Genomic DNA, 26,308 nt, shown 5'->3' with positions numbered 1-26,308 from the left:
TAGTAATATCTTTTCATGGCAAGTTTGAGCTGCAGATGAGAAAGACGGTTTCTTGGATGACCAAAATTATAGTGAGTTAACAAAGTCATTGTTGATCGATCACTGCGTACGGGATGAGACCCTTTGATTTCACATGGAAGTGTTGAAGTTCTGTTTTCGACTACGCCGCTAAGCCCGAAACTTTCAGAACCATCATATCGATGAAGCTTGTTACATTTGTAGCACGCAACGTATTCTGGCATATCCTTTTCTAGTCGGAGTAGAAATGAAAACTTTGCATCACCCGTGAGAGTAAAAGTAAGTAATCTGCGGTGATATATCCGATGTAGCTCATACATTCGGTGGTTGCTGATAGAAAAGCATTTAAGATCAACTGCTGGAAGAAAGTCACAGATATCCAGCAACAGTTCTGGGAGAAGGTCGGATAGTGTGGTCATTTGAGAGGTGTCGGGGCAGACGATATTATGGTTTTTAAAGATTGTGAATAGGCGCATGAGGTAGGACTTTATGGGAAAGATGAAAGTCCTCATAATGATTGAAATCGGGCACCGTTTATCGAGCCAGAAGAGAAAAAAGTGAGATAGGAACGAAGAGCAGTTTACAGTTGAGGGTGATAAATTTGTGTGCGGGTAATGTGTCTGCAGGATGCTTTTACGTTTCCAAACATGGATTCACTCCGATTCCAAATCTAGAACCGGAATGCCAAATTCGATTCATGTCTTGAACTATACGTCATAACTAGGTACTACCTCGTATATAACTAATTAATAGACACTATCCTATGGGCACCAGTTCAGTGAGGCTCACTGAAGAGCGATCTGGATTAATATCTATGGGCAGTATTTAGATCCACCACCCTTACTGAAAGTACCTTTTCCAGTAGGGGTGACACGGTACGATATCGACAGGGTTTTCAGTTAATCGTTATCGTAACTGTATATTTATGGGTTTGTAGATACGATAACGATATTATATCGACATTTACTACTCCACCTGTCGATACGATAGTTGACACGATACTGAAGATATCGGCCGATATTCGATATAGTTACAGATCTAGTTGTTCCATATGGGATACAGAGGTAGAGAGTTGTACAAATTGTGTAATACAACTAGATTTAGTATTCTGATACTATTAGTGGATAACTAAAAAAAAATATTTTCAGACTTGGGAGCTACTTTTTTTACAGTCCTGACGGCGCAATTAATCAATTCTTTAACCCGAACATTACTATCTCAAGACAGTAAAGTGATAAATTTTCCATTTCCCGCGCTGGTGGTGTCTCCACTGCTTTACAGATACAAAAGATGTGTAGCTATATACTCAATGCTCACTGACAAGCCCAAGTGACAAACTGCCTGCATTTGCTGGGATAGCAAAGTTTTTCCACGAAGCCACTGGGAATGAGTACATTGCGGGCCTTTGGCGCAGTAGACTCCTTGACGGATTGGACTGGAGGGTAACAGAGCCAGTGATGAGAGCTTCTTCAAAATACCGAGTACTCTCATGGTCATGGACTTCAGTGGACAGTCCTCTCAAACCTGAAATTCCAGGTCCCAACTCCAAACATCTCTTAGATATTATCGATGTCAGAGTTTGAACGCAACAGTCCGACACGACTGGAGGTGTGGTGGGCGGGCACCTGAAGGTTCGTGGGTTACTTTGCAGAGCGATAGTCGAGGAGTATGAAGTATGCGGTCGTTACTAAGTGGTGGTTTACCCAGGGTATTATGTCGTTCAGCTCAACTTTTACTCGACCGGTCTACTATTTTGCTTTGATCACGAAGATACCAGCCTTCCTAAAGGGAAAGAAGTGATCTTACTACCTTTAAACCCGTCATTGAGGAGATAACAGTCCATCGAAGATGGACAAGTTGTCTTCCTCATCTTGGTTCTACTGGCGGAAGTCGAGCAGGAAACCTTCTGCCGTGTAGGACATTTTATATTGACAGATCCAAAGCAGATAAATCAATTTGGTTTACACTCTAGTGAAGGTGGGCTAATTAACATGGGGTCTCGACAAGAACTCAGAACTATAACGATAATCTGATATACAGCAGGACTACGTTATCTTGCGTGTTTTGACACCATGTTATCTAAGGGGAAGGTAGTAGTTATCAACGCCTCAAAATTACAATGAAAGTAGATGGAACACAGTCATTGATATCGGGTCTCGATAGATAAATCTTATTTTATCCTGAAGTTATAGAGGGCTATCATGAGGGACATATGCAATAGAACTTGGAAACTGCAATTGCAACCAATGTTCAGCTCCTCATGAATCAAGCGATTTTGATCTTCCACTCCTTGGTCAATGGCACATCAACATGCAGCACCAGCTTCTTATTCTTCTCATCATAATCCGCCTCAGCTCCCTTAACGTGATGAGGTTTCCTCTCCGCACCGAGAAGAGTAACAGTCTCAATCTTGACACCAGCCTCATATTCAAATGAACCACTCATCTTAAGCGTACCATGAGAATAGCTGAAATCAATTTCGGATACTGCGTCTTGAACGAGGCTCTCTCCATCATCAAGGTACAAAGAACCCTTAGCAGTGCCATCCAAGCCCGGCGCAATGACAATATTAAAGCCCTTCTTTCGGAGTGCAGTTGTTGTGTTAGCGCTCTCGATTCTCTGCGGGTAGACGATTCCGCCCTTGTAGTGGATCGTGATATCGGTGTAATCAACGTCTTCGACGGAGATGTACTCGCCCTTGCCGCGCACTGGCTTGCCAGTGCCCCATTCGTAGAAAATGTCGTCGGGGAGGTAAACATTGACGCTTGTGGAGTTCTCTTCGGTCACTGGAGAAACTAGGATACCGTCACCGTAGAAGAATTGCATGTCGATAGGGTAGGTGTTAGGGTCGTTGGGGTAGTTGAAGAACAGTGGGTTGAGTGATGGTGTACCGGTTTGGTTCTGTTTGTAGATTGCAGTGTAGATGTAGTCGACTGATGAGAAAAGTCAGTAAGTCTTAGTGTGGGGGAAGTAGAAAGCAACATACGCAGCTGGTATCGAATGGAGATTCCATTGCGAGCAGCTTGGGCTACGGTTGGCCAGCGGTAGAATTCTTGCGGGTTGGCGAAGATCTCGGCGTGATTGCGGAAGAAAGTGTAGAACGAGCCGAGAGTTGCCCATCTATAGCTTTATTAGTCGTGTTGGTTAATGGAAGATTTTCCTGGTTGAAATTCTTACCTAGCGCAAAGAGTCTCTGTAGTATTACCACCGAAGCCACAGACATCAGGACCGACGACTGGGATCTGGTAAAGAGCTGCGAATTGCAGGATCTGACTGATGGAAAGGCGGTACCATAGCCATCCAGAAATGTTGTCTGATGAACTTCGTTAGCAAACTATTATCTAGCGCACTTCCAGAAACTTTTATCCTCACCTCCAAGCCAATGCGAAACGTCCTTTCCAGATCCTGCGAATGTACTGCGAGTGATGACCAGCGCTCGATCATCAGGACGTCTAGCCTGCATCGCGTTATGCGAGTGTGTGGACATCATAGCACCGTAAAGGTTATGTGTATCATACTGGACGTATCCGCCACTCTGCACGACATCAGTGTCGGCAGTGCTATCGGCAAGTGTAGGGCCAGCGCCATTCTGAATCATATATGGGGGTCTAATCAGTTCGCGATTGGGGAGGCCTCTGCATTCCTTAGGGCCGCAGCCCGAGCCAGTCTTCTTTCCATGCTGCCATCCAGCGCGGGGGTCCCGATGGGGCTTGCTGGGGCGCCAGTGGCCGGCACCGAGTTGACGGCGACCAGTAGATCGGGCCTTCTTGTTCTGGACTAGGTCCGAAGATGCTGCGCGCTTGGTGTTCTCACTGGAGGCGAAGTTTGGCTGCAGACTGGCCGGGAAACCGGGGATAGGAGCATCGGGACCATCTCGAACTGGTGGTGCTGCCGGTGGATCGCCGTCGACTTCGGCGAAGTTCTCGGGTGTGGTGTTGTTTCCAGGGTAAGGACGGTTATAGAAGTTTGCTGGTTCGTTCATGTCGATCCACAAAGCATCAATGTCCGGACCATGCTCGCCGTCAAAGAAGTTCTGGAATTGCTCTGTCCAGAATTTCTGGGATGATGGGTGGAACCAGTCGGGGAAGTAACTTGGGCCGGCCCAGACGACACCCTGATAAATGGTGGTTTCGTTGTCCCTCATGAAGGTATCGTATTTCAGACCTGCCTCTAACGCAGGGTTAGATTCCTTGTAGTATACGGCAGGGTCGACCATGACAATGTAGTGCTGGTCTCTTTCGTGGATGGTGTCAACAAGATCTTTGTACAGATCAGCCGGGAACCGCTCTGGATCGATGGTGAAAATGCGTCGACGGTCCATATAGTCGATATCTGTCCAGATGGTCTCGAGGGGATATTATTGGTGGAATAGTTGGCAACAACAGCTGCAACCTCATATACATCCTGGTAACCATACCTGCACTGGTGGTAGCCGAGACCCCAGTAGGGTGTCATCAATGGTGTTTGGGTGATTTCAGCATACTGAACAGCGACGTCACGAGGAGATGGTCCAGCAATGAAGTAAAAGTCGAGGACTCCACCGATGATATTGTACTCGAGAGACTGGCCTCCCTTGTTGTCGATAAAGATATCCATGCCGTTGGAATTGAGTAGAAAGACTCCATGAGTACCGTGCTGGCGGTGATCAAAATAGATCGGGTGAGCACCATACAAATTCTCGCCTTGGGGTGTACCGTAAGCATCCCGGGTATAGATTGTCCGGGTGTAGTTGGTTGTGTTTAACATGAACGGATCACTGTGCTCGCCCAATCCGTAAAGGTGAGGGCTCGGCGGGAGATGTGTCTTGAGGTGCACATATTGACTCTCAAAGACCAGCTTGTTGCCGGAAGTGTCGAAGAGAACTTCGCCCGTGTCAGTGCGAGAGACAGAGAAGGAGAACGGGTTGGCAGTGAAGTCGAATTTGAGCTTGCTGTTCTTTGGCGAACACCATTGACCAAAGCCAGGGCGAGGGAAGATATCATCTGGGACCTGATAGACAGTGTTGTTGGTGTCCTTGATCTTGACGTGGAGTCGGTCTTCTGTCTGATATTCGACTTCCAACTTCAAGTCCTTGAGATCAGTTCCATAGACATTGCACGCTTGGCCCGCGAGAGATAAGTCGGCATAGAAACCAGATTTGGTTTGCCAATGTCGGGTAGCTTTATATCCAGGGCATTTGGAGAGATCCTTGACGTAGAGATCATTGCCAGGGTCATCGAGATCCTCGATACCGGCCTGGCTCTGTGCAAAGACCGTGCCACTTAGAGCCGCAGCCGATGTAAGCAGCTTCTTCAGATACATGCTGAGCTGCGAGGTTGACAAAGAGCTGTGATCTGTCAATCACATTGCCGCCCTTATATATCTTGTTCCCTCCATCTCCAGGTGGGTCGTATAAACATCGCGGAGATTTGGCTCTTCATGGGCCAAGACCCTTCGGCAAACTTGGTTTATGAGCCGAGCTCGATTTTGCAGCCATCGTCAAGACCTATGGATCTCCTGACTGGATAAATCGTGTCGTTGCCAAGACTTCGTCTCCGCACTAACAAGGCCAAGGTCGTCGGGCCTCTCCGCCCCTCTCCACCCCGCGTTCAGTTGTCCGATAAAAGCCCGAGCAGATGTAATGCTGTAATGTCGATTCCTGGATGATCATCTATTATCCCGTATAGACGCCGGAGAAAAGCCGGGGATGTCATAGCGTGGCTCCGATATTTGGAGTGTTTACAGCCGACCGATTGATGTAGGATGGGAATTTCGCTGGAGAAATCTTGGAGAAGTCTGGAGTGGCCGGGGAAAAACCCCCGGAAGTACTGCAAGCCTGTTTCTGCACACCGCTGACCCACGCAATAAGATGAATGTTGGGGTAAATTAAATCATGAGGCAAACATCGGAATGCCTTTCATTTCCCAGTTCAGATACATCATGATTTGAGAAATTCATTTTGCACCTACGGCATTCTTAACTCTTCTAAACTCAATGGTAGATTGAATAGAAGAAACTTCTGGTAGAAAATATTGACTACGAGTAGATATATCGTCAGTGAATGGCAAGTTAGATTATACGACACAGAGAGTTTCATAATAGTATAATGAAGGAATATCCCACATAGTGCGCTGGATGGTCCTTTTATCAGGATCTTAATGGCATAATAAACAGCTGCAAAACCGACGGAGATGACAGTCAGGTTTCTCACAACTCGAAGCATACTTCTTTTCATGAATGCTGCAACAACCTCCTTCACAGCGTCGCCTTCATTGGCATTTGGAAAAGGGACATCAGGTACTTCTGCGCCAAGAAACGCACATAGAGGCTCCCAACCGTCGTTCAAATGGAAGAGAAGAAGATTCTCAGGCGCTGTCTTGGCTTTTACCAGAGCGTTGTGATTTCTGTAAACATTGATCGCATTGTCGCTGACCTGGTTCCTTGTTGTACCTTTCAAGAACCCATCGTCCGAAGCTAACAAGCGACTCCACAGCCGGTGGATTGGCCTCATCAATTTGCCATCCAAAAATGAGATTAAAGCCGTGATAGATGAATTATCGAAAAATGTATCTATGACCTCTGTCTTGAAGCTTTGTGTCCATTTCTGTTCGTGCCGTTGAACGAGGATGACCTTCGCTTCTGGAAACGCATCAATGAGCTCTTCGGCAAAACACACAGCCGGCATGTCGGTCACTGCGGTGTATCCGGCCAGAATGTTCTCCCAATAGCGCCGATCAAGTGTTCGGCTAAGACCCTTGGTCTTTGCGTCCCAGGCTGCGAGCCACAGGTCACATTGTTCGGAGTGGTTGTATAGTTCATATGCATGATGTACTCTTTTGTGTCCGAGGATCAGAAGAGCTTCCTTCATTGCTAGTGATGAATTTGAGCATGAGCACGATCATCCATTCTCCAGCTTACTCACAGGCCGTCCCCGTCCGTGACATTCCCAGCGATAAAACTTGTAGGCCTTCCATTGTCGCAAGATGCTTTCCTTATCGGATGTTATATCGACCAAGTGTAACAATCACTTGATTTGGGCGACGAAGTGATCAATTGACAAGTGGAGAATGACAGCAAATTTTTTTGCATGGAGATTTTGGGGGTCAACTTCAATCTGACAGGGCTATAAACTGAGAGCCGCGCGATATCATTGGGGGCCGTTTCTACATGGTGTACTTCGGCGGTTCAGCTGGTAGTCGCCGTGGTATTCAAAGTATCTCTGCCAAGTGAATCCATATCACTGATTTTTTTTTCCTCAATGTGATCGTCATAGGTGAGTTCTAATTTTTTCTGACTACCAGTGCGTTATATAGTTCCTACAATCCCGCTGGTTATCAATGTGGACCGCCGGTGGGCTTCTTAGAAGCATTCTTCAAGTATTCAGGTTGGGATTGATAGGCAGCGTAAAAATCAAAATCCAAGCAAAAAGCCAACCCCAATCTTGATATATAGATGAAATGTGCATTGGCACTGCAATCACACATTGTACCATTGTACCATTTTGCTCCCTCTCATTACACTGCCATCACATGTTCTGTTCACACATCAAATGGGAAACTTGGAACCCCCGACTTCCCTCCCTGCTATCGCGCGTTTAATTGACAAGAAGCCTTGTGGCTAGTGTAATACACAACAAAAGTACCAATAATTTTATTATCACCCCACATTCAAATGCGGGGCATCAACAACAAAGGATTGTCTTATTCCTTCCAAATAGTCCGCGTACTGCTGACGGAGATTCGGTCTGTTCACAGAAGATCACCCGGTACCTCTTCGGCGATTGTTTTTCACCGAATACGCGCCGTCCAATTGTCATATTTGATAATCGCAGCATGGCGTCAGACCCTGCACCTACAGCCCTTGTCCAGCTCCCGTTGGACGAGGAAGCTCTCCCACGATATAGTAGTACTGAATTGCGCGACTATTTTGAACGCATTAAGCTTCCGCAAAAATATCTGGATTCAATCGTCTTGACAGACTCCACTCAAGCCACAACCAAAGAACATGGTCTGCCCCTTCTTCAGGCCCTAACACGTCACCACGTGTGCAATGTACCTTTCGAGAATCTTGTCCTCCACTATTCTGCGCAAAAGGCCGTTTCGCTCAACGTGGCAGATCTATACACGAAGATGGTTCGCCGGCGTCTTGGCGGGCGATGTATGGAAAACAATACATTTTTCGGAACCGTCCTTCGCTCTCTTGGCTATGAAGTGCGTAACTGTGGAGGTCGCGTGGCACGGGCAATGAGTCCATATCCCGAGGTTCGACGCAATCAGAACACAACTTATGATGGGTGGAACCATATGCTTAATCTTGTGCTACTGGATGATGAGTGGTACGTTGTGGATGTGGGGATGGGATCCATGGGACCTAATCTTCCGTATCCACTGCGCGACGGATATGAGACAACCAGCATAGCTCCGCGTTTGATTCGTGTGCAATCACGGCCTATCATTGAAACCTACGCAGGGAAGTATACTGCCAGAGCAACGCCGCCGAAGATGTGGTGTTTTGATGTTTGCTACAACCCAGGGGATGCCGCCAAAAATGATTGGGTGCCGGTCTATTGCTTCACGGAGACGGAGTTCTTGCCCCAAGATTATGAAATGATGTCTTGGTTTACATCAACAAACCCTGGGTCGTTCTTTACGAGGTATATCATGTGTACGAAAATGCTTATGGATGAAAACAAAGAAGTGATCGTGGGCAATGTGACTTTGTTCAAGGACACCGTGACTGAAAGTATTGGCGCCAATCGCGAAGCCATTGGGGAGTATAAAACGGAAGATGAGCGGTCGCAGGGACTGGCTGAGATATTCGACGTTCATCTTACAGACGAGGAGAAAGCGGCGATTCCAAATGAAAGGAAACTATCATGAAGACTGGAGTGGAAGAAGGTACGAGACACTGTAGTGATGCTAGTTCTCTGACCCTTGGATATTCACGGAACTCAATTGCAGATAGGCTTCTTTCGTCTGTATGGGCTCATACATACAATATTGAGGAGTTGGCATTCGATATTTATGCCAGGGTCGTTAAGGTTGCAAATCCAAGTCTCCAGTCTCCCTTCTTTATGATTAGCGATTTCATCTAGACAGAATCATATGGGAACGATAAGGCTTTTCTTTTGCGACCGCGACTCGTTTTTAAAAGGTTTTAAAAGTGCAAATCTATTTAAATTCAGTGCAGCACGGCTTTAGATTCACCATGTCATGTGTCTAGGGGTAACTGGTAATCGAGGTGAGTACGTTAAGCAAAATCGTGAAATTCCAACGATGTGGAACGACAAAGCCCATGGGGAATGCAGTTCGATACCTGAGTCTTCGCTAGAAACATCAGAAAGAAATTTCGTTGATGTAGATCAAGACAATTGGAAGTTTTTATTTGTTAGTAGGGCATGTGAAGGCACATGGCCACCCATTAGCTCATAAATACTCCCTAGCACACCAGATAGTTCCTAGCTAGATCATCAACTTCAATATGTAAGTGAACTGAGTTCAACTCAGCTCGCTTATATTGCTCCTTCATCCATATCGAACAGCTTTTATCATATTCGGGAATGTGTCTCATGTGTTAATAAATGCGTACCCCATCTCCTTTCCTTCTCGACCTACCAGTGGTGTCCGAGCAAATCTGCAGCGTCGTTTCACGGCAGATTCTAGGAAATTTTCGTCCTCATGGAATTATCTGAATCAAGGAGGCTCCGTAGTTTCCAGGATACCTAGACCTGCTACCTAGAAGGTTCACAAACTAAGGTAGGTGCCTTAGCTTGTGAAATGATGGTGTCAATGAGATGATATCAAGTATGGTACAATGCCAAGTAGATACTTGGTATTGAGATCGGTCCTTCGATCGAGAGGCTATCAATATATATCAAGGCCACTAGTTAAGTGTCAGTCAGAGGTGGTAGTCGGACCGAAAGAACTATACATGGTCAAACATTTCCCCCTGTTCCTACTTATTTTTGCGCACGTCCGGAATTCTCACCGCATCTTGGGTTAACATCGTGCGATGGCCGGCATGGTGTCCAATGGCTTATGACGGCTCGGGCCGTCGCGGGCTCTCAGTCTCTCTAAAGTTTATCAAAGAAAACAGTTTTTATCTGTCTTACTTCTTCCGTAATTGTGTCTCACAGGCTGAAATTCATGTTCGTTGACCTTACATCTCTCATTATATAGTATTCATCGACTAGCCACCGGGAAGCCTACTTTGTATATGCCCACTGGCAAGGTCCCATCCGGTCAAGAGACCTAGGCACTGCAGCCATGGGCATCTGAAATCACATTTGGTGCTCTATTTCAATTCGAAATCAATTGTTCCGTCTTGCGCAACTACTAAACCTTGAAGATCTGATTAGTTTAAATTCCAATATGGAAATTTAGGAAGCCCTAAATGACGCCATAGTCCGAGTAAGCAGATATCCATGGAGGTCTATTGCAATGTGGCGTTCAAATGCTGACCACGCCCCCCTTTTAGCCATACAGCAATACTCAAGTATCTGACTCAATATGTTCCAAAGAAATAAAAATACGTAATCTATTTCTGCCTAGACAATGTCTTCAAATATGACTCAGGCGAGTCCGTCCGGGTGGTCCGACTACTTCGTCCGGTTCGCCCGAAGACACGTATTCCTTTGTCAAGCAGCATGCCTTTTCTCCTACATGATATAAAGATATAAAAAATTTAGTTGCGGCTTAAATACTCAAAGTACCTTTTCATTGCTAGATTACTACAACGGCAGATCTGGAAGACACGTTTCGCTTTTCTGTACTACTAGACAACGCCCCCAATTCTCCCCACTCTCACGCCCCCAACTATCCCTTGTATTCTTTCCATATTCTCACCACACATCAAACAACTCAAGGAAATGCAACCAATGACCCAAATACCAACCGTTCCACCATTAATGCGTGCTTGGGTTCGCATGCAGCGTGGGCCTGCATGCAGCTCCCTCAAACTTGCCTCTGACTACCCAACGCCAGCGATACCCACAGCCTCATCATCCGATGTCTTGATCCGCGTATCACACGTTTCACTGCAATTTAGTAGCGAGTTCACGATGAAGGCATTACCCCTCCTGCCCTTCTCCACTCAATATGTCCCAGAGATTGAGCTATCGGGCGAGGTGGTAGCAGCTGGCGATTTGGCACCGGTAGAGCTGCGTACTCCGGGTGCGCATGTCGTCGCCTTCCAGAATATTCCTAGCGCCATATTAATGGGTCAGGGTGTACTAGCAGAATATGTGAAGCTTCCTAGCAATCAGGTCGTACATATTGATGCTGCTGTTGATATGGTATCAGCATCGGGTCTTAGTTGCGCTGGCAGCGCTGCTCTCAAAATGATTCGCACCGCAGGTGTACGTGAGGGTCACAGCGTACTAGTTAATGGAGCCAGTGGGTCTGTTGGATCTGTTGTGGTACAGCTATGTAAGCTTCGTGGAGCTTATGTGGTTGGTATAGCTAGCGGTGGTAACGAGTCTATTGTCCGTGATATGGGCGTGAATGAGGTATCTCAAAACTCGGAAGCATTAATATTGTACACAGAAGCATCACTAACCTTGAATTAGTTCATCGACTACCGTAAACATGACCAGTTACCGGAATACATAGCGAATCAATATGGCGACAAGCCGTTCGATTTTGTTCTCGATTGCGTCGGCACGCAGGCGCTTTTCGTCAACTCGCCTGCCTACCTTAAGGCCGAAGGAAGTGTGGTCAATATCGGCATGTTTGAGGGTATCCTTGCATCGACTCGCAATATCCTGCTCAATTATTACCTGCCAACTTGGTTAGGTGGCGTACCGCGCCGCTATATCACGTTCAGCACACCACCAGCGTGCGAGGACTCAATGTACATAGCGCGTCTTATCGAGGAGGGCCGATTGCGGATTCCTGTCGACTCCGTATACCACATGCAGGATGTTCTACAGGCTTACGAGCGCATTGCCACTAAACGTGCGCGTGGAAAGGTCGTTGTGAAAGTACACGACGACTCGATTGCTGGAAATCCCCAGGAATAGAAAGTGGACTTCTGCCTACAAGACGCAGTCAAACGTGGATTTTGCCTGGTGTGAATCACTTGAAGGCAACATCGCAGTCTTTTTTTTTGGATGCCAGGCACTTGGGTAATGTACATTATCAATCAATTTCAATAGAGTATAAACGTAGAGCGGTGCAAGCCGAATCAAACGAGTACTTGACTTTAATTAAAGCTGTATTTGTATTAATCTCTGGGTAGGAGTACGTGATATCACCCTCGATATAGAAATTCCCACTTTATACATACTCAAGAATTAAACTTGCCGTTGGAATAATATAGGATATAAGGGTAGTTTAGGTATATGGCCTTCATTTGGTGTTTCATTGTGTAACCTTCCTTACTGCTGGATCTAATCACAAGCTTTCTGGATTCAAGATTATTGATTAGATTAAAAGAGGGCTATTATCTCCTGTTATCTCAAGGCAGCGCTTCGAAAGATTCCCCGCAAGAAAATATTCCATAAGCTCAAACACATCCTCAATCCCGACACTATTGGCCATGACAACCATTTCGTATCGTCTAAACCGCCACCCGAACATTGACAGAATGACTGGGAACCCCATTCCTGAGAACAAAAAGCATGTAGTATCCAGGCTGGGCGATACCAGCGTCGGCAGGGATCTGGAATTTGTATTTGTTACCATCGCCCTTCTGCAGCTTGAAACTAATACGTCGCTGATCAGTGTCCACTGTGTGCGTCGCGGAGCCATAACGAATGATGGATGCTGTCTCGTCGACATCACCTTCAGTGGTTACCTCGACGGTATCTCCAGGCTTTGCCACACCAGAGGAAATGCTCTTGATCACAGGTCTAGTCTTCAGGCTTCCGTCGTCATTTAGCAGATATGGGGGTGTGTAGATTTGACCGTCGAAATGATTGGCGTAACAATCTCCACACAAGCCACCACCACCTGTAAAAACTGTTCCGTCCTGGAGTAACAGAGAGAGACTGTGGTAGACTCGGACGATGCTGTTTTTCTGTTGTTTGATCCACTCTCCACCATTTTGACCGGGAATGAATCGCTCTGGTGTCAAATGAGCGCCGCCCTCCTTGAAAGGGGTACCAACGTCTTGACCACCATTAACGAATACCGAGCCGTCGGGTAGAATGACAGAGGAATGAAAAGTTCGTTTGTATGCCATCCCGTTTCCTGCTTTCTCAACAGTTACGGGCTGATCGGGCTTGTCAATAGTGATAATAGCCGCATTGCTTGTCGCAGGCTTCTCTTCGTACCAGATAGAACCACCGAATGTGAGGATCTTGCCATTGTCAAACATAACTGCGTTACCACACATGGCATCTTCGTCGCCTGTTCGATTTCCAGCGGAGCTGGTAGTACCATTCCCTGATGTGCCATACCAGTTCATTGCTTTGCTGGGACCAGCTTGGAAAACGGAGCCGTTGGTCCAGGAAAATATCCAGCCGTGATTATCTTGTCGGTAAGTTCGAACGTCATCGGTAAGCATTGGTCCTACTCGGGCGCCAAATATTCTAATCCACTCATTTTTGACAGGATCGTATACCTCGCCGTCTTTACCACGCGCAGTACTAGTCTCGCCCTCTGAGCCACCACCTACTCCGCCACTGAAAGAACCGCCGATAGCAAAGATACGCCCGTCCGAGAGAGTTGATGTTGCCTGGTAACCTCGATCAATATTCATGGCTGCTGCTTTATACCAAGTATCGTCAGAGGTGTTGTAGATGCTAGTTCGGCTTTGATCGGTTCCGCCAGTGACGACGAGCTTGCCATTTTGATCCAGCGAGATACCAGGACAGAACATGTCGTGCTGTGTCTCCTCAACATCTCTTTGAGTAACAGAATGACTCTTTGGGTGCCAAGTAGCTGTCTGTGTATCACCGCCCGGACTTTCTGTGAAAATCTCGTGACCCCATGCGGACCATGTCACTACAGCGCCAGAAATGGGATCAACGGCTCCAGCAACAGGTACCAAGGGTAAATCGATGGTCGGACCCCAGGCGCCCAATGAAGCATTTGGAGCAATGAATTCGGTTTCATAGATTTCGAGATCTGCGATGGCGATGCCGTCCTTCGCAGGCGCAGACAGACGCAGGTAGTTGGCCTTTCGAGGCTGAAAAGCTGAGAGCTTCATGGCTTTATCTGGCCACCATGTACCATATGCGACCTCGTTCCAGCTCTTCCCATCAGTGCTGAGGAAAACCTGATGCTGTTGGATGAGATTCTGTTCTTTATCCTGTCTGGGAACCATCGTCAACCCATTGACAGTCCGTTCCTTTCCCAAGTTCACCGTGATATTGTGGACGTCATTGTTGGCCGCACTTTGCCAGTAGGTATTGGTATTATTTCCAATTGCTTGGTCGCATCCATGGCCAGTGATAGTCGAGGAGCATTCAACCTTCCATCCAGCGGTGTCGATGGCGTTTCCTTGCGGCAGAGGCTGTGATAATGTCGCAACTTGCCTGCCGCCAATCATCGCGGTGTCAGGCGTCTTTCCTTCCCGATACAGAGACTCGAGATAGTCAGTGTCACTAGCTGTCGCGGCTCCGAGCAACAGCGCTCCTGTATGCCATCTAGTCCTCATTTTGGAAGTAGTGTCACGGTAATTCGGTCGCGAATGTTTGTCATGAGCTTAAGCCGAGGAACGTCAGGCTCAACGAAAATGTATTCCAGCGCGATGCTTTGCACCATAAAATATTCTATGAACTCTCATGATGTTTATTCCTTTTGTAGTGCGGCATTATTTTGATCGCCGCATGGCAGATATTTGAGAATCGAGATCAGCATCGTCCGTGTAACACAAGCGAGGCCTTCCTTCCGTGTACGATGGTACACCAAGAATGTTTAGACATATGTACATTGCTGGCATGTAAACAGACAGGCAAGCGGAGTCTTGGTAGGTAGCCTCATTGAGGCGTTGAATCTTGGCATGGGCCATGTCTGCTATATCAACCATTCATCAAGCGAGAGATAGGAATACCGACTGTGCTGTCGGGGCTAGATTGGGGTTGGGCAGGAATCCAGAATCACAATATCGATCACACTGATAGCTAGAGCCGCGGAAATCCTCTTTCTTTCCGAATTCCGTGGAGTATCGGAGTAGCCAATTCCGGCATCGTCGATTGTAAGTGTGGAATGTGAATTTGGTTAAGCTCATCAAGTGGGAACCGCAGCGGGCCGGCGCCGAGCCCGTCAGTGCCCCACAACTCCGCAAACCTAATCATTCCATACTCCAACGAGTATGACAAAAGGAGATAGAGCAATTGGGTTCCGAAATTTAAAGAATGATACTTCATTTCATTTCAGATACCACTCAAAGCCATCTTCATTTTTATTGGCCCCACTTCTACGATTAGGTGCCAAAAGGACAAAAAAGAAGATGCCCTTGCTGCGATGACAAGCACATTGCGACTACAGGGGGAATGCTATCCACGGCGTTGGGTCAAACGAAATGGTAGTCTGAAATGGTAGATCCTGAAGACAAAGTAGTACAAGCGTAGCCCCGGCTAGTGGGGTATGCCAATCCGGCAATTCTTAGGGTTTTCCTTTCTAGTGTACCATCGATGTCTCGTCGACCGACGAAACTGGAAGGATTTGCAATACTTTACCAGCCGCCAGATTTTATAGCCCATCAATTAAGCTTGTGGATCTACCTTAGTCAATGGCACTCGGATTCGACCATAGTTAAGCCAGGGTGGTATGTGCAATAGTTGACGGAAATGCTCAGCTGTAACTGTTGCGCCGCTTTCATTGACAAGAAAGGATAATAGACCACACCGAATGTAGGTGATCCTAATTTGTGCGCATGTAGGCTTGTGGATGATTTCTCGAAAATCCATTGCTAATGTTGCAGCGTTTTCAGATCTTCAGAAATACTCATTCTATTCAGCTTTGTAAAAGTCTAACAAGACCCAAGCCTTATGGCCAAATAACAGTACTCTTGTAAATGTAAATGTACATTGCTGTGATTTTCCTACCTTGTGCGCTCTCAATAAACATAAGAGGCCTGGTTGGAACCTTTCTGTCAGTGTATAATAACGTGCCCATCAACTTTACATGAATAGAGATGCAGTAGCCCGGGTACAGCATGAATTATCAAACTTGAAAATTTCCGCAAACAGTTCATGCATTCAGAAAATCATATCATGGAGAGGAACGTAGTTACATCGACTCATCTATGACATGGTCGGAATTTATATTTTCTCGAGAGTTGAGGTGTGGGGTCCCATCGGGACAACCTACAGCACTATGGAAAAGCTATCTATAAAGCGAGGCTCAAGAAGCCATAGATAATTCAGTTTTCAATATTCTGTATTCATTAATTTTTACCTTCTTGAGTCCAAGTTATTGAAGTTGTTGTTGCAAAATGGCTGAAGCTAGCGCCCCTGATTTTAATAATATCCAAGGTGATATCTGGTAAGAGTCTCCATGCATGTCGTCACTAGCCCTCATACTGACCTACATTAGGCCTGGTCTACCTAAGAAATACCAGACCTTTTGGTTCTTTCAAATCACCGATGCTACCAAATTCAAGCCTAGCCTCGGAAAATTGATGGATGATAAAATCATCACCTCTTCGGCAGATGCGCTGAAACACAAGGAAAAAATACATGAGGTCAAAAACTCGCAGCCGGGTACCTTGCACGAGCTTGCTTTGGTCAACATTTCCTTCAGCTTCAAGGGTATGCAGAAGGTAAGTTCAATAAGTGTACAGCCACAATGTTTTACTATGTCGTTGTATATTCAGTACTGCGAGCTAATGCTAAGACTTGCGGTTGCTGTAGCTGGACGAGAGCAAGAGCCGCTTCAGAGATGATCCTTTTCGCAAGGGTATGGAAGCCGATATGGTCGCTGAAGGGAGAGACAGAATCAATGAGTGGATGGACGAGTTCAAAGCGGCAAATGATGGTGTTGATGGTGTGCTGTTGATCTGCGGAACTGAGTCGAGCGTCAAGCAGACGGCCGACAACCTGGCTAAAAAGTACTTCAGCTCTACTCATGGAATCACACATGTTCTCACCCTAAATGGAAAAGAACGCCCCGGCAAAGACAAAGGACATGAGCAGTGAGTCTTCGAATTCCATGCGTTAAAAATGTTTTGGTCTAATAGCATCTCAGTTTCGGCTTCTTGGATGCCATATCTCAGCCTCGACTGACAGGCTTCGACAAGAAATGCCAGAAAGGGGATGGAAACTACCAGTACATGTGTCGTCCCGGGTGAGTAGTTGCATGATTTTGGAGAGAGTCAGCGCATTTACTAAATCAACAGACGCATCATCATCGGACACGATGGAGAGATGAACAATGAGCCAAAATCGAAACACGAACCCTGGGCCAAAGATGGCAGCTACCTCGTCGTTCGTAAGCTCAAGCAATATGTCCCTGAATTCAACAAGTCAGTCCCCAATCTCTCTACTACTCAAATACTTGGGACATTCATCTAACTGTGCCATTTCTAGATACCTCAAAGACAATGCTCCCAAACTGAACTTCACTGAAGATCAGCTTGGAGCGCGGCTGGTTGGACGTTGGAAGAGCGGTAAGTAGCTAAGCGGTATTGTGGATTAATCCTCAGATGCTGACGCATACGATAGGGGCACCTGTTGAAAAACATCCTTTTACGGACGAACCAAAGGATGCAAGATTAAACGAGTTCAACTATAACGTTAATGATCACACCAAATGTCCATTTTCTTCGCACATACGAAAGACTAAGCCGCGAAGCATCGTCAGCGATAGGGATATGAATGATATCATGCGTCGCGGTATCCCTTATGGACCTGAAGTCGATCCCAAGGAGACTGAATCGAATGAGACGCAAAACGATCGAGGCCTCATGTTTCTTTGTTACCAGTCCAGTATTGGAAACGGTTTTCAATTCTTGAAAAGAAGTAAGTTCAAAATAAACCCAAGAGATACTTCCACTTTAACTGACCCTCCATTTTCTTTTCGAGGCTGGGTCAATTTGAATACATTCCCAGCAGACAAGACCGAGTACACCGGTGGCCATAACCCCGGCCAAGACGCTATCATTGGACAACTTGTCTCAAAGCCCCAGAAGCCAAGTCAAAAGATTCTCACCACGGCCCTTGTTGATGGCGAAGGAAAGCATACTACGACTAGTTTCCTTCCCTTCATCCAATCCAATGGTGGAGATTATTTCTTTTCGCCATCCTTGAAACTTCTCAAGGAGCTAGGCGGGAAGTGAATCTTTGACTAGCGCAAGCAAACAGAGGATTCGTTGCTCGGGGAATTGGCGGGAGTGGTTCACAGAAGAATGATTCAGAGTTAGGTCTTGCCCAGTTTGAGCCGAGCATGGTAACCAAACATAGGAAGGTCAACTTCGAAAATTGAGAAAAAAAGGTCCCAGAATACGTACCATAGCGTTTCATTGTCACTTTAGGATTTAGTGCGATAACTATGTAGTACGATTCTGACGATTCTGTCGTTGTTGGTATTTGATTTTGGCTAGAGCCTATTCTACTAAGATTTAGCAAGACAACGGCCGGATAGTCGCGCCGTAGAATTCGAGTCAAGGAAAACGAAGAAATAAAAGATTTTAGTAGTTGATATTGAGATAATTTCTCAAATATAATATAGACTACCTTTCATTCCACCTACTGGTCCTTGATGGCGAAGGTAACTTCTGAAAATGACATGATAGTATACGCAAAATGCATTCGAAACGATCCAGTTTTTGTTATTTAACAGTTTAAAGAAGCCCCCATACATCCTAATAATCATAATCAGATGTCTCAAAATCGATCCATGGTGCTTTCAATGCGTACTTCCTCTCGAACAACAATTCCATCGCGATTGACTCCATCCTGTCCCACAAGAATCTCTTCGTCACTTCGATTTCTATTTCGAGTAATGTAAGACTCAGTTCGACCTTCTTGTGATATGCTGAACAATGTATTATCCTTTGCCAAGTTACGCATGCGAAAGCGCGATGAGTGATCGGAGTCATTTTGCTTATTGAATCTGTCACTTGAGCTCTCTGGCTTTGATCCGTGAACTATGGTGCGATAGAGAGGGCGAACAGTTGGAATGCCGACGCAGATGAGAGTGACGGCCAACTCCACTGCCGACCAAATGATCAGATCAACAGTATCCTCTATTGGAGAAGTCATGGAATGGTTAGCGTTTATATATCAGGATGACGGCAATTTGAGATATTCACCGGTATAATTACTACTCGACAGTCCGCCGAGATCAATTGTTCGGACAACCCCACAGGCGCAAGCTCTATAAAGAAATAGAGTTAATTGATATTTTCGCAGACAGCAGTTTGGGGGTCACGCACATAAAACCGAGACTTAGACTTATTGCAATAGACATCTTCTCCTTGAGTTTCATGTTCAGATTCCATATGAAAATCCAAGGCAGAAGAGCAAAGTAGAAATCCACGGCAGCACACCAAGCTAAGTAAATCATTTAAGACTCATCTCAGATAGGATAGTATCTTCTCGGCGAGACCACTTACATCCAAGAAGTATAGAAAATGGCGTGACAATCACAATCGTGCGACCTTTAACGCGTGGATCATAGATGGCTTCAGATGGCAAACGTTGAATCCAGAATATGATTGCTGTCATAACCGAGACAATAGATAGACTCACCATCGAAATCCAGATGGAAATTCGATGCCATTGTTTTACGACAATGCGTAAAAGGAAGATTCCTAGCGAAAGCTTTGCAATGGCCATTCCTAAAACCGCGAACGTTTGCCCGATCATCTCATAATAAACAGCTTTTACAGCTGAATCCGTAGGAAGGTCCGCAATTGGTTGTCCGAACCCAAACATTCCAGCAATGGTTAGGAATACTGTGTATAACAGTAGAAATACCTAAGACTCATTGAGCAATCTGCTAGAAGGTATGAGCTGGCGGCAATACTCATTAAATTTTAACTTACCCATGCCAGGTTGTAGACATGATCGTCTATGCCAACCGCTTTAACAATATAAATCCGAGTATACATTCGTAGAGGAACGAATATGAGTGAGAGGAAAGTCATGAACCACATCACGGCAACGGCACGAACTCCTTTGCCGGCCAGCATTTTGGAATGTATCTTCTAGCGCCGAGAGCAAGATCAAGCTTGGATTAAGACACTACTGAAGCTCCTCCTTTGCGAATTGGGCAAAGACATGCTCTAGATATAAATCTAGGATGAAAGTTTGTTCGCACTGGCAATCATAACAGAATCAAAGGAGTCAGAATAATTATTGTGAGCTATCGATGATATTGCTGGGACCCTCGACATAAGTACAAGCGAGAAGTTCTGTGTGAAACGAGGATTATAATTCCGCATCGTTCGTATCCAATCCTTAAGACTATACGAATTTGCCTTGATATTAACTAAACTTTGAATTTCAACTTTATACTTAAGTGGAAAAGGAGCAGAGGTTATTCAGTGGAAGGCATCTGCTTTAAGGGGTCCCACGTGAAGAATAAAGCTTTGAGCTTCAGTTTCTGTAACAATAGACACGAGGTTATGGATCATCAAGGTCTGTGCATTCGACAGGTCAACTGTCAACGGACGCAACTCTCGCGGGGGAAACGCCCCATTCATCCGGGCTCCATTGTCAATTCTGATAAATTATCTTCGCTTCCTCTGGTTGGTTCGGATTACCCGCTGTCATTCTTTTAGTTTTATGCACGGTTTATTTAGCGTGCTTTTTTGTACTTTGTGACGACAGCCCCGCCAATGGTGAATCTAGACCACAGAGAAAGAAAAGCAAAGGCTTGCCTCGTGCTGCGACCTGGACCGCGATATTGGACTAATGATGAAGATCGTCATTGGGAGGAGGAGAGGAGGAAGACTAGTTCCTTTCGCGGATTAAGTGACCTCCACCGGATTGAAGAGCATATATTACTTCTTTTCGAAGCTGTCGAATTCTCCTAAAATCATTTCCACTTTATCAGAACATCATCGAAGTCGAAATATACGCATAACAATGTTGGATTTTTATCTCAATAGCAATGTTTTCATGCTTGTTTATGCCTCTTTGGCAGCTCTTCCCCTGTGGTATTTGATTTCATATTTAATTTCCCCCTTACGCCAATTTCCTGGCCCAACTGTCGCGGGTAAGATCATACAAATTTCCTGATAAATATATCCTCCTATCGAGTTATCTTTTTCGTGATAAATATCTGACATATCAACAGGATGGTCAAACCTGTGGAGAATGTTTCACGTTAGGCGGGGAAATTATCATCTAGTAATTCAAGAGCTGCACAAGAACTACGGCCCAGTCGTGCGGATCGCCCCTAACGTCTTAGACCTGGACTTCCCTGGGTTAATCAAGACTATCTATAGTACAAAAGAGGATTATCTCAAGGTACGTTGTTGAAGCTTGCGATTATCAGCTTGGATTGACATTATTTCCAGACAGAATTCTATCATGGGAGTAGCGCTCTGAACAATGGTAAAATCATATATAATCTTTTCAGTGAATGTGATCCCAGTGTACATTCTTTGCAAAAGAGGCCTATCTCCAAATATTACTCTTTAAATGGGATTCTTTCACTGGAAGGTCACATCGACACCATGATCCGGTACTTATGTCAACGCCTAGACGAAAATTTTGTGGATGTATCCAAGGATAGTCAAATATGTGACCTTGGAGAATGGATTTCATTCTGTATGATATTATCAATCATCTAATCTTATTATGTGTCTAGTGCTCATGCTAACTTACAACAGATACCTGGGACGTCGTTGGTCAAGCCACATTCAGCCAGCCTATTGGATATCTGGAAAAGGGCTACGATTTCGACCACACTTTACGAACTGCCAATATTGCAATGGATTATTTTTCTTTCGTGGGCCAGATGCCGATCTTAGATCATTTACTCGATAAGAATCCAATTTACAGACTTGGACCACCTTCTTTCGGGACGATCACCAATATCTCGATCCAGCATCTAGTAGATCGCCTGCAAGGAAATGACGCCGCAAACCATGATCTCAGCAAGCCCGACTTCTTGGATAAATTCATTGAGGCCAAAGAGAAGTTCCCAGATGTAGTCGATGATATGCAAATCATTTCTTATCTGATGATAAATATGATTGCAGGAGCTGATACAACTGGTATCACACTCAATGCGGCGATATATTTTTCCTTGAAACATCCGCATGTGTGGGAGCGCCTTAGATCTGAGATTCCCGCCTATGATTCCGGATCAGGACCGGAAGTGGTAGGTTTCAAGGATACTCGAGAATTTTCATATTTGAATGCAGTTGTTCGCGAAGCAATGAGATGTCACCCGGGTGCTGCAATGTGTCTTGAACGATACGTCCCAAAAGGTGGTCTTAACCTGCCTGATGGAAGACACGTTCCTGCGAGGTGTGTTGTCGGTATGAACCCATATATCATCGGACGAAATGAATCTGTCTGGGGCAAAGATGCTGAAGAGTTCCGCCCCGAGAGATGGCTTCGTGACGAGGCCCTTGAGACGGAAGAGCAGTTTCAACAACGGCTACGTCTTATGAATAATTCTGATTTAACTTTTGGAGGAGGTAGTCGTATGTGCATTGGTAAGCATCTGGGTCTTCTTGAGGTTTACAAAGTTCTTGCAACTATTGTGTCTCGGTATAATGTTAGTTTGGTCGATCCGAGCAAGGACTGGGTGGTTCACAACAGCTTCTTTATGCGACAAACGGGGATTAATGTAAAGCTTTCCCATCGAGTATAAGCTCGCAATTTAAAGTCTCGATTCTGACAAGAATTTGATATACTCGCTTTCAGTGTCAAATAAAAAGCTTCCAGGGTGTATACTGCCTAGTAGATATAGTATTATGTATCGAGAACTGCATTATCATTTATTCAAGTTTGATGTCCACCAAATAAAGCAAAGCTTCAAAAATACATCCGTTTTGACAGCAAATTCGGCTCACTACTCGAATTGTAGTCGACCTTGAACTTTGATAAGCTGAGGAAGCCGGATATAAGTATCGCCAACATGAACCCAGTCCTTTTGAGGATCTTCAGCAATCCGCCTCAACAAATCATCCACCCCTGATTGTTTCACGCTATTATCTCTCAACCTCATGACGATCGGCGGCACTTTTCGATCTACGAAAGAATCGACTTCTGCTTCCTTGTTAGAGTTTCGATGAGCACCTGTTAAAACAGCAACACAGTCCCCATCCGCTACTATAGCGGTGACATTCATCTCGACGACCTTGTCGCGCAGTGGAGTGTATACTTCACTTATAATCTTCGTTGATTCTTCATTATCGTAGTCAGAATAATCGAAGAGTGTACATTGCGCTGGAGACGCGACACCTCTTTGAATTTTGAAGTCTTTGCCCATATTATAGAAATCAATTATTCCTTGTAGACGAGCTGTTTGTTCAACGCCCAGGACTAATTTAACAGAAGTTGGACGGGTCTGTTGAATTGTCTCGGGTATTTGGATCTTAGGGGTATGGATATATCCAAATCCCTTCTGATCAAGCACGTTGATGAACCCCTGGCTTCCAGACCTTCTTTTCAATAGGATTGTGAGATAGAATGGCATACGATCAACTCTCCCTATTTGGGCCACTTCTAGTTTCGATATGGGTGTATCGCCATGGACTAGAAAGGTATTTGTATCGTCATCCTTATAGGCCATTGTGAACTGGTCATTTGTCACTGTCACGCAGACGGAGAGATTTCTATCATTTAATGGTTTTCCATGATAGAACCAGGCGATCGGTTCTTTTGCTTTTTTCTTTGCTGCAGTTCCGGTTACACCATTTCGAATAAGAATTGTGTCGTTCTTTTTTCCAACCAAGTCTGCTCCTGGTTTGTTCGAAAGTATGACGGAGAAAACAACGCCTGGATGCAGATTCCTTAGATCTAGCAAAGTCGACCAAGTTCGTGTCTTTTTGCGATCTTGAAGATGAATGCGTTGACTAACATATATATTCTCCTCTTCGAAATTAAGCCAGTCGAGTGTGGAGGATTCTCCGAGTCGGGTGAAAACGAATCGTTTGGCCTTGATTGGGGTTGCTTGGATGGTCGGTATGAGAGGGAGAGAAGGGAAGATATCTTTACGTGATTCATATGCCTCTTTAACTTCTTTCTTAATTTGCGAGAGTTTTATCATGGTGACAAACTCCGGTCTATCAGAGCCAGAAGTTTGAGGGACTCTTTGTGACACCAAAGCCTGCATGAGACTTGCAAAGAGACAAGATATCGTATATTCAGGCTCCCATGTCCCCCCTGCCGTTTTTTTATTTAAAATATCGAAGCACATTGTGCTTTTCTTATCGTTGCTTACCATACCTCGGTATGCATCAACATTAAATCGAAAAGTGCGCGTAAAGAGATGAAGTACAGGCGGGCTGTCTGGGTATTCATCGGGAATGATAAGTTCCCCAATTAGAGGAAGATGTGACAGCGCTCCATCATTCGGGAACATGACAAAATTCCATTTCAATTGATTTTCTGTCTCTTTTAAGACTGTTCTAAGCGAATGAAAGTCTGCGTTGACATCTTCGATCTCTTTATGGACTCGGGCCAGACTTTGCAAAGCCGTGCGCATCGCCATTTTGAGAGTTGACTAGTCGCGAAGTTGCAAAAAACGATATCTGGATTCAAATAATTGAATAAAATCGCCGCAAAGTAAGTTATTTATATATTTCCAATCCTTCTGAAGTTTTGGATTTAATTAGGAAATCTGATTGTCTGACTCATAGCTAGTTGACATGAGGCTGTGGCGGCGTCTTCAAAGGGAATAGACTGACATCAAAAGGAGGCCGGGGACTTAATTCAGTAACGCCATGAAAATTACAATGTTTTCTTTATAAAAAGTTCAAATACAATGCGTAGAAGATCGTATTTCGCTTCTTGTATTGGAAAATTATTTTAGTCTCGTGGCTTGTAAGTTCAAGCTCTGTAGAAAAAGATTGGAATATTCGTGTTTCGACAAAAAATGGACCATGACAACTTTGTCACTATCCCTATTTCTTCAGGAAATCCAAGAGATCCTTGTTCATCTCATCCACATTGATGTTATGAATGGCATGAGAGCCTCCAGGGTAAATCTTGAGCTTTCCTTGTGGTAAAAGCTTTGCCGACTTAAGCCCAGCTGCACCAATGGGTACTACCTGATCATCATCGCCATGAAGAACAAGCACAGGGATATTGATACTCTTCAAATCATTGGTGAAGTCCGTCTCCGAAAAGTCCTTGACAGAATCATATGCAGCCTTGAAACTCGTTCGCATACCCTGTCGCCACCAATTCTGTATCTGGCCCTCGCTCTTCGTCACGCCAGATCGATTGAAGTTGAAGAATGGCCCAGTCGGAACATCCAAAAAGAACTGGGCTCGATCTTTGCGCATTGCTTCGCGGAAAGAATCGAATACGGACTTATCAAGGCCCTCGGGGTTGGCTGGGGTCTTTAACATCAGGGGTGGTACTGCGCCGACAAGAACGGCTTTCTTAACTCGGCTCGTACCATGCTTGCCCAGGAAGCGAGTCACTTCGCCTCCACCGTGCGAGTGTCCGACCATTGTCGCGTCTTTAATATTCAGATGCTCGAATAGTTCTTGGAGATCATCGACGTAGATTTCCATGTTGTGATCGGTCCAGTTTTGGGTGGAACGACCGTGACCTCGTCTATCGTGTGCAATCACGCGATAGCCTTGGTCGACTAGGAAGATCATTTGGCTTTCCCAGTTGTCACTACTCAAGGGCCATCCATGTGAAAAAGTGACAATTTCTCCTTTGGGGTTACCCCAGTCTTGGTAGAAGAGTTCGGCATTGTCGCGGAGTTTCAGGAACGGCATAATTGTTCTGCGGATGTATTTGCAAAATCGTCTGTGGCAGGATGATATTGTTCGTTCACAGTTTCAGACCTGGAAATCAGGTTGAAATATATAATGCGACTTTGGAAGTTGATATAAACTTCAATCACACTGATGTATGTTCCCCACAGAACGATGACTTCACATCTATGACGACACTATTCAATTCCAGAAGGTCTGGCTTGAAACTTGGATCAATTTTCAATACTGCATTGTTATTCATAAATACAAGAATATGAGTATACCATTAATTAAATTACATGCATTATTTTCTGATCGCCGAGGAAAATATCGATGGATCATCACTGAGTGCCGGTTGGAAGGGAGAAAGTATCCCGCCAATATGGTGATCTCATTGAGTAGTTTACCTTACGTCTTACACTGCAAACAGTTGTCTCTTGAGAAATAATCCATTGTATTCAATGGATTAATAAAGATCGAAATGGGCCATTGGAAGATATGTCAGCTTGTCGAAATTTGAAAA

General features: G+C 45.2%; 10 protein-coding genes across 10 annotated transcripts; 4 read left to right on the top strand and 6 right to left on the bottom strand.

Annotated features, from left to right (window-relative positions):
- Positions 1–2,283: 2,283 nt before the first annotated feature.
- On the bottom strand, positions 2,284–5,319 carry N7469_006704 (glycoside hydrolase family 31 protein; the record flags this gene model as incomplete). Its single annotated transcript, XM_056645622.1, has 5 exons — positions 2,284–2,951; positions 3,005–3,138; positions 3,196–3,331; positions 3,391–4,363; positions 4,402–5,319. The coding sequence occupies 5 exons, from the start codon at positions 5,317–5,319 to the stop codon at positions 2,284–2,286; spliced, it is 2,829 nt and encodes a 942-aa protein (XP_056499063.1).
- Positions 5,320–6,071: 752 nt separating this feature from the next.
- Positions 6,072–6,865, bottom strand: N7469_006703 (sulfotransferase family protein; the record flags this gene model as incomplete). Its single annotated transcript, XM_056645621.1, has 2 exons — positions 6,072–6,151; positions 6,223–6,865. 2 exons carry the CDS (start codon positions 6,863–6,865, stop codon positions 6,072–6,074), a joined length of 723 nt encoding a protein of 240 aa, XP_056499062.1.
- A 964-nt stretch (positions 6,866–7,829) lies between these two features.
- N7469_006702 (arylamine N-acetyltransferase family protein) lies at positions 7,830–8,876 on the top strand (the record flags this gene model as incomplete). Its single annotated transcript, XM_056645620.1, has 1 exon — positions 7,830–8,876. One exon carries the CDS (start codon positions 7,830–7,832, stop codon positions 8,874–8,876), a length of 1,047 nt encoding a protein of 348 aa, XP_056499061.1.
- Positions 8,877–10,873: 1,997 nt separating this feature from the next.
- Positions 10,874–12,016, top strand: N7469_006701 (NAD(P)-dependent alcohol dehydrogenase; the record flags this gene model as incomplete). Its single annotated transcript, XM_056645619.1, has 2 exons — positions 10,874–11,503; positions 11,564–12,016. 2 exons carry the CDS (start codon positions 10,874–10,876, stop codon positions 12,014–12,016), a joined length of 1,083 nt encoding a protein of 360 aa, XP_056499060.1.
- A 539-nt stretch (positions 12,017–12,555) lies between these two features.
- On the bottom strand, positions 12,556–14,598 carry N7469_006700 (putative galactose oxidase; the record flags this gene model as incomplete). Its single annotated transcript, XM_056645618.1, has 1 exon — positions 12,556–14,598. The coding sequence occupies one exon, from the start codon at positions 14,596–14,598 to the stop codon at positions 12,556–12,558; it is 2,043 nt and encodes a 680-aa protein (XP_056499059.1).
- A 1,782-nt stretch (positions 14,599–16,380) lies between these two features.
- On the top strand, positions 16,381–18,222 carry N7469_006699 (uncharacterized protein; the record flags this gene model as incomplete). The annotated part of the gene is made up of 8 exons (XM_056645617.1): positions 16,381–16,430; positions 16,482–16,707; positions 16,799–17,079; positions 17,133–17,231; positions 17,284–17,409; positions 17,474–17,553; positions 17,609–17,905; positions 17,969–18,222. 8 exons carry the CDS (start codon positions 16,381–16,383, stop codon positions 18,220–18,222), a joined length of 1,413 nt encoding a protein of 470 aa, XP_056499058.1.
- A 504-nt stretch (positions 18,223–18,726) lies between these two features.
- On the bottom strand, positions 18,727–20,079 carry N7469_006698 (uncharacterized protein; the record flags this gene model as incomplete). Its single annotated transcript, XM_056645616.1, has 6 exons — positions 18,727–18,747; positions 18,803–19,131; positions 19,198–19,262; positions 19,321–19,438; positions 19,501–19,864; positions 19,933–20,079. The coding sequence occupies 6 exons, from the start codon at positions 20,077–20,079 to the stop codon at positions 18,727–18,729; spliced, it is 1,044 nt and encodes a 347-aa protein (XP_056499057.1).
- Positions 20,080–20,977: 898 nt separating this feature from the next.
- Positions 20,978–22,718, top strand: N7469_006697 (cytochrome P450; the record flags this gene model as incomplete). Its single annotated transcript, XM_056645615.1, has 4 exons — positions 20,978–21,107; positions 21,189–21,361; positions 21,412–21,664; positions 21,727–22,718. The coding sequence occupies 4 exons, from the start codon at positions 20,978–20,980 to the stop codon at positions 22,716–22,718; spliced, it is 1,548 nt and encodes a 515-aa protein (XP_056499056.1).
- A 201-nt stretch (positions 22,719–22,919) lies between these two features.
- On the bottom strand, positions 22,920–24,563 carry N7469_006696 (ubiquitin-conjugating enzyme E2 variant; the record flags this gene model as incomplete). The annotated part of the gene is made up of 1 exon (XM_056645614.1): positions 22,920–24,563. One exon carries the CDS (start codon positions 24,561–24,563, stop codon positions 22,920–22,922), a length of 1,644 nt encoding a protein of 547 aa, XP_056499055.1.
- Positions 24,564–24,975: 412 nt separating this feature from the next.
- On the bottom strand, positions 24,976–25,806 carry N7469_006695 (alpha/beta fold hydrolase; the record flags this gene model as incomplete). Its single annotated transcript, XM_056645613.1, has 1 exon — positions 24,976–25,806. The coding sequence occupies one exon, from the start codon at positions 25,804–25,806 to the stop codon at positions 24,976–24,978; it is 831 nt and encodes a 276-aa protein (XP_056499054.1).
- Positions 25,807–26,308: the final 502 nt, after the last annotated feature.

The sequence above is a fragment of the Penicillium citrinum genome (genome assembly GCF_028827155.1).
Source record: "Penicillium citrinum strain IBT 23319 chromosome Unknown utg000006l:1.0-3011923.0:1.0-3012962.0, whole genome shotgun sequence".
Classification (NCBI taxonomy): Eukaryota; Fungi; Ascomycota; class Eurotiomycetes; order Eurotiales; family Aspergillaceae; genus Penicillium; species Penicillium citrinum.
This window is presented reverse-complemented; position numbering and strand designations above follow the sequence as displayed.